The sequence below is a fragment of the Procambarus clarkii genome, chromosome 6 (genome assembly GCF_040958095.1).
Source record: "Procambarus clarkii isolate CNS0578487 chromosome 6, FALCON_Pclarkii_2.0, whole genome shotgun sequence".
Taxonomy (NCBI): domain Eukaryota; kingdom Metazoa; phylum Arthropoda; class Malacostraca; order Decapoda; family Cambaridae; genus Procambarus; species Procambarus clarkii.
Genome location: NC_091155.1, coordinates 31,182,717 through 31,195,213, shown reverse-complemented (window position 1 = coordinate 31,195,213; position 12,497 = coordinate 31,182,717). Strand labels below are relative to the sequence as shown.

General features: G+C 43.0%; 1 protein-coding gene across 1 annotated transcript in view; it reads left to right on the top strand.

Annotated features, from left to right (window-relative positions):
- Positions 1–10,801, top strand: part of LOC138354098 (alkylglycerol monooxygenase-like) — a 30,640-nt gene extending 19,839 nt beyond the window's left edge. The window contains exons 2-4 of the mRNA XM_069307925.1: positions 6,348–6,496; positions 8,004–8,273; positions 10,052–10,801. Of these exons, the coding sequence (XP_069164026.1) occupies positions 6,370–6,496; positions 8,004–8,273; positions 10,052–10,329 (675 nt within the window). The 5' untranslated portion in view covers positions 6,348–6,369 and the 3' untranslated portion in view covers positions 10,330–10,801. The remainder of the gene's footprint in view (positions 1–6,347; positions 6,497–8,003; positions 8,274–10,051) is intronic.
- The last annotated feature ends 1,696 nt before the right edge of the window (positions 10,802–12,497 follow it).

The following is a 12,497-nucleotide window of genomic DNA, read 5'->3' as shown; positions in this document are numbered from 1 at the left end:
CTGTAGTGTCCGGCACGTTCCTGGTAGTGAGGCGAGATAGTGGGGGAGTAGAGAACATCTACCCAGCACCCAGCCCACTACCTAGGATCCGCCCCACACCTTCCTAGCAACAGGAGGCTCACTGGTTGAGACTTCCCCATACTATTAGTACCTGCTATTCGCGGGCTCCCGAGTACAAAAGTATATATATCAAGTCTTATATTGCATAAGACTTGATATGTCCGCTACATATCTATTGCCCGCCACAACAGGTATAACCGGTGATGTTTGGCCTTGGGAGACAACAGGCGTTTGTGGGGCTCGTCGGGTGCCAACACTCATGTGAATACACTAAGATGTACCCAGCTTCCCGGTACATATACACTAAGGTGTACCCAGCTTCTCGGTACATATACACTAAGGTGTACCCAGCTTCCCGGTACATATACACTAAGGTGTACCCAGCTTCCCGGTACATATACACTAAGGTGTACCCAGCTTCTCGGTACATATACACTAAGGTGTACCCAGCTTCTCGGTACATATACACTAAGGTGTACCCAGCTTCCCGGTACATATACACTAAGGTGTACCCAGCTTCCCGGTACATATACACTAAGATGTACCCAGCTTCCCGGTACATATACACTAAGGTGTACCCAGCTTCCCGGTACATATACACTAAGGTGTACCCAGCTTCCCGGTACATATACACTAAGATGTACCCAGCTTCCCGGTACATATACACTAAGGTGTACCCAGCTTCCCGGTACATATACACTAAGGTGTACCCAGCTTCCCGGTGCATATACACTAAGGTGTACCCAGCTTCTCGGGGCATATACACTAAGGTGTACCCAGCTTCCCGGGGCAAATACACTGAGTTTACTTTAGCCTTTGATTATGTTAAAGACTAAAGTATACTTGCTGGTTGGTTAGTAATCTGTTGTGGTGGCCTTAATAGCCCTCCCACGGCTGATAGGTCTTAGGTCCAACACCAAATTAAAACTACCAAACTGACAATGGTGTGAAATGTGATTTTTAAGAGTAATGGAAGTCTCGAACCGGGGTCCTAGATGTTCCAGAGGCACACGCGACCACTCCTCCGTGAACTGGGGTTCAAGATGTTCCAGCAAACTGAGGTGTAATGTTCAAAATCTCAAAATTACCGGTTCAGCTCTGCTTTTCAATTTGTTTTTCCAGCCTAGTGAAAAAAATAGCCTACCCTCACGACCAAACCAACAGTATAATTTATTGTTTTCATCGTCAGCATATCGACCAATAGATTCAGCTTTAACCACTTCATGTGATCGTTTGACACAGACGGGTGGGTTGTTTACTGTGCTGACGGGTGGGTTGCTTACTGTGCTGACGGGTGGGTTGCTTACTGTGCTGACGGGTGGGTTGCTTACTGTGCTGACGGGTGGGTTGCTTACTGTGCTGACGGGTGGGTTGCTTACTGTGCTGACGGGTGGGTTGTTTACTGTGCTGACGGGTGGGTTGTTTACTGTGCTGACGGGTGGGTTGCTTACTGTGCTGACGGGTGGGTTGCTTACTGTGCTGACGGGTGGGTTGCTTACTGTGCTGACGGGTGGGTTGCTTACTGTGCTGACGGGTGGGCTGTTTGCCGTTGTATATGATGGTACAGAACCTTGCCGTGGCAGAGAGGACTGGACTAGGAACTAAAATTTAACATTTTATTAATAATTATAACCTTAACGTTATATTTACCGTGTTTCAGTGTTTATGTAACGACATAAACGCAAAACACATAAACACAGTTTCCTTGCCCGAAACGCTATGCGTATTAGTGGATTTAGGTATTGTATGTATGAGCTCTATCTATAAATCCAACATTATGTTTGTATATCAACTATGTATGTACTTTTCCTGAATAAAAGTTTATTATTTATTTATTATTATTATTATTATAGAAACACAAATTACATTTGTCAACAAACGCTCCGTCGACTTCCGCCTCCATGTTGGAGTTGGCCAGGTCTCTGTGCTCCCCCCAGCACCCTGATGCTATGTACACTCCGACACTATGTACACTCCGACACTATGTACACTCCGACACTATGTACACTCCGACACTATGTACACTCCGACACTATGTACCCAAGTGACAACCCTGAGCCCCTCAACACATCATGTGCTAAGTATGCGCCGCTACGCAGCCTATCGTAGACGTTCCGCGAGACTGTCTTACAAGCTAGTGCAAAGGAAGAATAGATTAACGCTTTGGGAAGTAGAACATGAAAAACTGAGGAAACTACAGAATACTTTCTCACCAATGTTAGGCAGCTCCTTTATAACACCGAATACCACCCACTCATGTATTTGTCTAACCTAGCCTTCTAACAGTCTAGTGAGTTCACATCTGTTATGTTAATTGGCAATGTGTTCCACAATTCAACAACCCTATTTCCAAACCAATATTTACCCACTTCTCTTCAGAATCTATTACACATTATATCATGTTCTATTTAGCGTTACTTACAATCCTATAGATTTAGCATTTGTAATACCACTTTATCCAGCTCAGTCCTTCAGTCATGTCGCTTCTTTCTCCTGCCTTGCTGATGAATGTTATTAAGCCCTCCTGGTCTGTCTTTGTAAAGAAGGTCTCTACTTCCTGGGATTTACTCTATCATTCTTCACTGTACGCGTTCCTGTGAGTTTATGCCCGCGCTATAGTAGGCTACCTAGAACTAAAGTGTATAATTTAAATCAAAACGAGGGCAATTTAAAACTGAAAAATAACATTAGAGGTTCACATTGTTAACGCTTCTAGATACAAATCTTAGTATCCTATTTGCTTTATTTCATAAATGTGGCTGGTTTTAACCCAAAAACCAGTGGCTGGTTTTTGGTTTAATGTCCCTACTAATAATGATTTCTAGATGTTTTTTTTATTTAGATTTTGAACTTTAGACGTTGTTCAGCTACTAATATCCGGTTTCTACTAACATCACTTTGGCTCCTAAACTTACATACGTCAGCAATAAGCTGCATCTGTCAATGTTTCGTCCAATTTAAAAGCGTACTGAAATCGTTTCGTAGCAATTTTTATTATTTTTAAATTTATTCATCGTCCTTTTTGTATCATTTGCAAATGTATTAATGTTGCTGTTGAATCCTGAGTCGAAAACATCGACGTCTATGGTAGACAACACAGGTCCGAAGACACAGATCTGGGGTCCTCCACTTACAGAGGGTTCCCCCACTCGGATTTCACTCCATTCAGATTTAGAATCAGAAGCTCTATCCGTAACAACTACGTAACTCGTTACGAATAATGGCTGGACTAATCAGGTGTACAGTAATCTAAATCAATCTTACATATTTGGCACACAGTAACATTCGGCCTACAATTTGCAAAGTGATATATATTAAATTAAAATGTAGTTTACCATTAGAGTGGCGGGACAGATATTGACTCACTTAATATCACAATATTAGGATGATGAGACAATTTGAATGAGAACTAATATAAACCCATCATACCATGAAGATATAGAAATTAGCACCTCCTCAGCATTCTACATCATCAGAGTCTGGGGCTAACGTGTGATCAAAATTACTCAGACAACACAGTTCATACAACATGAATCTGATCTCAATATGACTCCAAATGCCTGACAGTAAGCCATCTCCTTGTGGCAGTAGTTCCTTCCTAATTCCAAATATCCAGCTGGTAGTCTCCCTGTTGTTCCTGGTGAAGCTGACTGAAACACCCATGCCTTCCTGATGTAGTTTTCGTCAGGTACAGAATCGAAACCATTGTTAAAGTCGAGGTACACATCGTCACATTCCTCTCCAGTGTCAACCACAGCAAATATGCCAAAGAGAATATCAATGTTTATCAAACATGAGCGCCCTTAGTAAAGTCATGTTCTGAATACTTACTATAATCTATTTTATCTAAGGTGTGTACGAATGCACGTTGCGATTATCGATTAAATCAAGTCTCCCACAATACACAATTAGCTAACTGGTTGATAATTCGAGACAGGTAAACTAACCCACTTAACCTAAAATTCGTGCCCGTGTTCACAACGCCGAACATTGCGGTTCAATGATCGATTCTATTGAACAATTAATTAAATATACATGACAACGGCTCACTGAGCACATTCATACATATTACTACATTCATATTCACTCACGTCTGTTCTTTTAATTATTATTATTTCAATTATTATTTTGAAAATTAAAACTGTCTCGCATGGACTATTATGCATCCGGCATTCTTCTGTATTCTTATAGTCCCTTATTTACATTCTTACAAAGCTCTGTGCACTCCATTGCATGTTTTGTGTGTTCCTTCAGCCAGTACTTACTCCTCCCTCTAACTCAGGGTGGAGCAAGAGGGTAGGAGGAGCAGGCAGATATTGACGTAAATTGGGTGCAGAAAAACAAGTCATGCAGTCAAGGACAAGAACTGATCCACGGTGGAAAATACAGTGTTAGGTTTATCTGGATATAACTAGAACTTGTTCCACACAAAAGCCGGTTAGTGCATTTTTCCTGGTATGCGTCACTGGCCCATGATGTACCCTGGTGCTGCTCCCGCATGAGGCTTTACGTCTTTCTCCAGCAGAATACACAATATTTCCCTCTGATAGACTAATTTAGCGAGGAGGATGAGTAGCAATATACACAGAGAAAATATAACTAGGATGTCAAACAGGGAATCAGAACTGTGTAATACACACAAACTAGCCTAGCTAGCCTAGCTAATGCTAGCCTAAAAATTTGAATATATGATGGTCACCAAACTAACACAATGAAAGGAATGATTATCTTTCATGTCTAATGTGAAAATGAAAATGTAACAAAAGTTACATTTTCGTTGACTTTAATATTGATAGAATAAATTGGAATAATAAAACAGGGAATACTGACGTAGAATACATTTTTCTCTAAATTAATAATGTGCTTTCATAACATACTATAGCGCCAGCATGAGGAAATCATATTTTAGGCATAGTGGCTAGCAACAAAGGAACACTAAAGAACACTGGAATAGGGAGCTAGTTAGAGAACAGTGGTTACAGGAGGCCAGATATAACATAGCATGGGAGAGTGTGGAATGAAAACTGTTAGGATGCCAGACTTCCGTAGAGCTGATTTTGTGATATAAAGAAGTTACTTGGTAACTGGATGTGGCACGACTCCAGAGGCGTGTGAGTTGACAATTATAATGTTGATGCAAATTAAAATACACTAAAAACTTTCTACTTGAAGCCTATGAATGTAGTATATCAAATTAATTATGTTTAACAATAATAACGACACAAAATTAACAATGGCACTAAAAAATCTTATCGAAAAAGAGGAAGCTATATACAAACGAATTAAGAATTGGGAAATCTGTCTACATCAACAATTTGTCAAACTAGCAAAAACAGTTAGGCAGAAAATTAAGGTACGTATAGTAGTGCAAAATACAAATCCTTAACAATTCTCTCAGATCAATAACAAGATAAGAATTAGGGAGCACCATATGAGGCCTTTTGGTCCATATAAGTCACCCTTCTCACCTATATACCTATCCAATATATTCTTGTAACCAGTTAAACTTTTTGCCACAATAATGCAAATTGCAAGCCCATACAATGTCTATTCCCAGACCTGTTCTTACCCATGTCCTTCCAAAATCAAGACAAAAATCCAGCTTGCATTCATTGTTTATGGTTCAGACTCTAAATGACCCACCAGGACTCGAACCCATGGCGTCCAGATCACCACCAAAATGTACACAGCATCGTGACCACCGCACCATTGATCGTCTATAAGGACTGGTCGGTCCTGGTGCTTATTAATTAAGCTCCACGATTGACAATCAGTCATGGAGTTTGCATTTTGTTTGTCCTGTAGAATCACATTAAACTTCCTGTTGGATGTGCATTATTCCCGCTAGTTGAATATATTCTTCTTTCATGTTCTTCCCTCCATTGTCACCCCACATATATTATTTAATGTTCTTTCAGCTACTCACCCTATACATGTTCTTATATGTTCCTCTCTCCACCCAGCCTGTTCTTATTGCACTCCTATCAAAGTCTCCCAATGTATACTATAGACAGAATGAGTAGTTTAGACATGTCCTCCCTAACCCCTGAAGGAGTAGTTTAGACATGTCCTCCCTAACCCCTGAAGGAGTAGTTTAGACATGTTTCCCCCTAACCCCTGAAGGAGTAGTTTAGACATGTTTCCCCCTAACCCCTGAAGGAGTAGTTTAGACATGTTTCCCCCTAACCCCTGAAGGAGTAGTTTAGACATGTTTCCCCCTAACCCCTGAAGGAGTAGTTTAGACGTGTGCTCGCTCCCGCTGATTACCATACGTGGTCGTGCTCTAGGTTGTTCACCCGGTGGTTCGAGATGAGCGGGTACCTGTGGCTGTACCAGTACCGCTTTATCGACATCCCCTGGAACTCGGCGGCCGCCTGGTGGGCAGGCTTCCTGGCCGCAGACTTCGTCTACTACTGGTTCCACCGCGCCTCTCACGGTAAGTTGCTGGTGTGGTATTTTTCATCACATTTTCGTATGTGTGCGCGCCTGTGTACGCGCTTTTTTTCGTGTATGTGTGTGTGTGTGTGTGTGTGTGTGTGTGTGTGTGTGTGTGTGTGTGTGTGTGTGTGTGTGTGTGTGTGTGTGTGTGTGTGTGTGTGTGTGTGTGTGTACTCACCTAATTGTACTCACTGAATTGTGCTTGCGGGGGTTGAACTCTGGCTCTTTGGTCCCGCCTCTCAACCGTCAATCAACAGGTGTACAGGTTCCTGAGCCTATTGGGCTCTATCATATCTACACTTGAAATTGTATATGGAGTCGGCCTCCACCACATCACTTCATAATGCATTCCATTTGTCAACCACTCTGACACTAAAAAAGTTCTTTCTAATATCTCTGTGTCTCACTTGGGCACTCAGTTTCCACCTGAGTGGAAACTGAGTGCCTAGTGCGTGCCTAGTACGTGTGCCCCTTGTGTTAAATAGACTGTCTTTATCTACCCTATCAATTCCCTTGAGAATCTTGAATGTGGTGATCATGTCCCCCCTAACTCTTCTGTCTTCCAGCGAAGTGAGGTTTAATTCCCGTAGTCTCTCCTCGTAGCTCATACCTCTCAGCTCGGGTACTAGTCTGGTGGCAAACTTTTGAACCTTTTCCAGTTTAGTCTTATTCTTGACTAGATATGGACTCCATGCTGGGGCTGCATACTCCAGGATTGGCCTGACATATGTGGTATACAAAGTTCTGAATGATTCCTTACACAAGTTTCTGAATGCCGTTCTTATGTTGGCCAGCCTGGCATATGCCGCTGATGTTATCCTTTTGACATGGGCTGCAGGAGACAGGTCTGGCGTGATATCATCCCCCAAGTCTTTTTCTTTCTCTGACTCTTGAAGTATTTCATCTCCCAGATGATACTTTGTATCTGGCCTCCTGCTCCCTACACCTATCTTCATTACATTACATTTGCTTGGGTTAAACTCTAACAACCATTTAATCGACCATTCCTCCAGCTTGTCTAGGTCTTCTTGAAGCCTCAAGCAGTCCTCCTCTGTATTAATCCTTCTCATAATTTTGGCATCATCCGCAAACATTGAGAGAAATGAATCTATACCCTCCAGAAGATCATTTACATATTTCAGAAACAAGATAGGGCTGAGTACAGAGCCCTGTGGGATATGTACTGTGGGATATATATGTGGGACATATATGCAGCTGTGTGTGTGTGTGTGTGTGTGTGTGTGTGTGTGTGTGTGTGTGTGTGTGTGTGTGTGTGTGTGTGTGTGTGTGTGTGTGTGTGTGTGTGTGTGTGTGTGTGTGTACACTCACATAAGTGTGCTTGCAGGGTCGAGTATTAGCACTCGAAGCCCATTGTGTCATCTATCTGGTTAGTTACTACAATGCCCACGCAGAGTACCCCATCATCACTCCCTTAGAGGACCTGCCCCCCCCCTCATCACCACCACAGCTGGGCACTACCCACCTCTCCCTTGGTGTCCCTACAGAGGTGAGCGTGATCTGGGCGTGGCACCAGGTCCACCACTCCCACGAGGACTACAACGTCTCCGTCGCCCTCAGACAGTCCATGTTCCAGCGACTGTGTGCCATCGGGTACTACCAGCCCATGGCGCTGCTGGGCGTCCCCCTACCCGCCATCTGCGTCCACTTCCACCTCAACCTGCTGGTCCAGTTCATCATCCACACGGAGATGATCGGCAAGTGCGGTCCACTTGAGTGGTTCATCAACACGCCTTCTCACCACCGCGTCCACCATGGTAAGGGAAATGCTGCCGTTTTGGCCACAACGCACATCGCTGCAGTATATTGCCATGTCAGGTGTTCTGGGTACGTTTTGACTCATTGTTTCCAACATAACAAAAGTTGGACTCAATAAGTACAAAGTAACCTGCCACGAACGGCAATATGTCAGTACTTGACAAATGTAATGTTATCCCGGTGAGGCTTTCTTTGGTGACGGGTTGGTAAACCAACCCGTCACCAAAGAAAACGTCACCAAACCCGTTCTCTTTGTTCATATCCTATAATATCGTTCACATAAACCAGGCCGTCCATATCTTCGTTCGCCACAACGTACATAATACAATGTGTTAACCTGTGTGGGCCGGGAGCCTGAGACTCGTGAGGGGTGATGTTCTGCTCCTTGTAACTGAACACAAAGATGCACGTGTTTAAGACAGAAATTCTTGCTCGTGTATAACTACCATTCACTGACAGCTTAATGACTCAAACACCCTTCTACCTGGCACTACCACCTTGGTGAAGCTACCAAGCTGGTACTGACGCGTTTCTGTTATTTTGGGATTTGTTCTATAATATTTTATATAATATAATATGTTTTATAATATTTATTGATAAAACCATAGAAATTGCAAATCACTTTCTACAGTTTAAACATTTACGGATAATTACTAAAAACAAAAATACGTTTATTTTGTTATTTCATGAAAACTTTATTGACATTCATAAATTCATTCAGTGAGTTGAATACAACAGGAATATTTTGATGATGAAATTCATCATCAAAATTCAAATTCATTTTCTGTGACCATTTGGGAATCATATCAAATTACAGTTATACAATTATTCAGAAAATAATTTATTTAAAATGTAAAAACTTTATTCATAATTAGTTGTTTATTTACAATTGAGTTAATCAACATTTCAGTACATTTTATATAAGAAAGTTATGATGTATAGAATAACAAGTCATCATTATAATTATACCATATGATCTACATTTAAATTTAAGAGTTCAAAACCCAAAGTAAAGCTGGCAATAAATTATATCACAAAAACTAGTAAGCTCTTACACTATATAATAAAATAACTAGTGAACTCTTTTTAGGCAAGACTTTAACAATCCAAATGACTGGAAGAATCCTCAAAAAGATTGATCTTTCTAAATCTATCATTGAAAGAAATGTTACTTATTCCTGTTGTATTCAAAATAGTGAGTAATATTTACATACTGACCCAGAAGTCCTATACCTTGTGAATACCTTGTGTTGGTTTCGGGGCTTAGCCTCCCCGCGGCCCGGTCATCGCCCAGGCCTATATAATTTGAGCGGTTTGTAATTGGTAGAATATGCTAGAAATACAAGGCTGCGTTAGATGCAACTGAGCATGAAGTTACCTGTTACTGGTGTTAATTCATATCTGGAGGCGGAAGTAGCAGTTGTAGTAGTATAAATGGTAGTATTAATGGTGGGAAAGTAGTTGTAGCAGTAGGAGAGGAAACAGTAGCACAGCAGTTGTCACAACAACGGAAGAGAAGTTTGACCAGACCACACACTAGAAGGTGAAGGGACGACGACGTTTCGGTCCGTCCTGGACCATTCTCAAGTCGATTGTCTCACAGTCAACTTGAGAATTCTCACACTCACAATCGACTTCAGAATGGTCCAGGACGGGCCGAAACGTCGTCGTCCCTTCACCTTCTAGTGTGTGGTCTGGTCAAACTACTTCAGTCACGTTATTGTGACCCATCGCCTGCACACAGAAGAGAAGGTAGCTGAAGGTCTCTCCCTGACAGGTGCCAACAAGTACTGTCTGGACAAGAACTACGGCGGCTTCCTGATCATCTGGGACCGTCTCTTCGGGACCTTCGCGGCAGAGAAAGACGACGAGGAGATCGTGTACGGCCTCGTCGACCAGCCTCAGGCCTCCGGTATCTTGTATCTACAGGTAATGTTATCTCTCAGATACTTGAACGTCTACCATCATCCGCCTGTACCCTTATCTCTATCTCTTGATAATTTCCTGAGGTTTTCCACTCCTACAGCCAAGCTTGAGGCCAGCCTTCTCTGGTGATTGTCCGGTCTGTCTGGCTGTTTGTGTTGGTAGCCCGGAGCCCCACAACGCCATCACAGCCAGGCTGATCCAGTATCTCCAACAGAATTTTCTTAGGTTCCCTCTTGAATTCTTCCACTGTTGTTCCAGCGATATTTTTATGTGTGTTGGGCAGGAATTTGAAAAACCATTAATTAACCTGCTATGTTGACATTGTGTTTTCTCATTATCATTATTGCACCCTGACATTTTGCTGGCTTTATTTCACACTTCCAATCACATCTCACTCAGGTATGTGGAGATTTCAGAATTGTCCATGTGTGTATTCACCTAGTTGTGCTTGCGGGGGGGTTGAGCTCTGCTCTTTCGGCCCGTCTCTCAACTATCAATAAATCAACTGTAACTAACTACTAATTAATTTTGTATTTACCTAGTTGTGCTTGCGGGGGTTGAGCACTGCTCTTTCGGCCCGCCTCTCAACTGTCAATCAACTGTTTCTAACTACTACTATTCCCCCCCCCCCACACACACACCCTAGAAAGCAGCCCGTGACAGCTGACTAACTCCCAGGTACCTATTTACTGCTAGGTAACAGGGGCATAGGGTGAAAGAAACTCTGCCCTATGTTTCTCGCCGGCGCCCGGGATCGAACCCGGGACCACAGTATCACGTGTATAGCGTGCTGTCCGCTCGGCCACCGGCCGTGTGTGTGTGTGTGTGTGTGTGTGTGTGTGTGTGTGTGTGTGTGTGTGTGTGTGTGTGTGTGTGTGTGTGTGTGTGTGTGTGTGTGTGTGTGTGTGTGTGTGTGTGTAGTACAAGATATTTCTCTCGTCTTCGTTCCAAGGAGTAAAAAGTTTGAGTGTTATGAATCGGTCCCAGTAGTCTGAGTGCTTTACTGATTAATTGTTGGTAGTAAAGGTTCCCTGGGCCAGTACCCCAGCACCACAGCCTCGCCTGCCATGACACAGGAGGTGTGGACCGAGCGTGCTGGAACACAGCACCGGAACTCTGACTGATGTAATATGTTCTCTGTAATATCTTCATTACTATATTGAAAATCCGTTTCCCTCTTACACCTGATATTCCCATAGTATTAATTATACGGGATATTATTCCATATATCATTTTTTTTTTTTTTGCAAAAAACTATGAATACAACATAGCACTTTTTTCCCCTTTTAATGGCTCTATAATTTTGTCGATGTGTTCAATTGTTCCGTATCTCCAGGTAATGTTCTCTCTGCCCCCAGGTAATGTTCTCTCTGCCCCAGGTAATGTTCTTTCTGCCCCAGGTAATGTTCTCTCTGACGCAGGTAGTGTTCGCTCTGCCCCAGGTAGTGTTCTCTCTGTCCCAGGGAATGTTCTCTCTGCCCTAGATAATGTTCTCTCTGTCCCAGGTAATGTTCTCTCTGCCCCCAGGTAATGTTCTCTCTGTCCCAGGTAATGTTCTCTCTGTCCCAGGTAATGTTCTCTCTGTCCCAGGTAATGTTCTCTCTGTCCTAGGTAATGTTCTCTCTGACCCAAGTAATGTTCTCTCTGTCTCAGGTAATGTTCTCTCTGACCCAGGTAATGTTCTCTCTGTCCTAGGTAATGTTCTCTCTGACCCAAGTAATGTTCTCTCTGTCTCAGGTAATGTTCTCTCTGACCAAGGTAATGTTCTCTCTGTCCCAGGTAATGTTCTCTCTATCCCAGGTAGTGTTCTCTCTGACCCAAGTAATGTTCTCTCTGACCCAGGTAGTGTTCTCTCTGACCCAAGTAATGTTCTCTCTGACTCAGGTAATGTTCTCTCTGCCCCCAGGTAATGTTCTCTCTGCCCCAGGTAATGTTCTCTCTTTCCCAGGTAATGTTCTCTCTGTCCCAGGTAATGTTCTCTCTGTCCCAGGTAATGTTCTTTCTGCCCCAGGTAATGTTCTCTCTGCCCCAGGTAATGTTCTCTCTGCCCCAGGTAGTGTTCTCTCTGCCCCAGGTAATGTTCTCTCTGCCCTAGGTAGTGTTCTCTCTGACCCAGGTAATGTTCTCTCTGCCCCAGGTAATGTTCGCTCTGCCCCAGGTAATGTTCTCTCTGCCCTAGGTAGTGTTCTCTCTGCCCCAGGTAATGTTCTCTCTGACCCAGGTAATGTTCTCTCTGTCCTAGGTAATGTTCTCTCTGACCCAAGTAATGTTCTCTCTGTCTCAGGTAATGTTCTCTC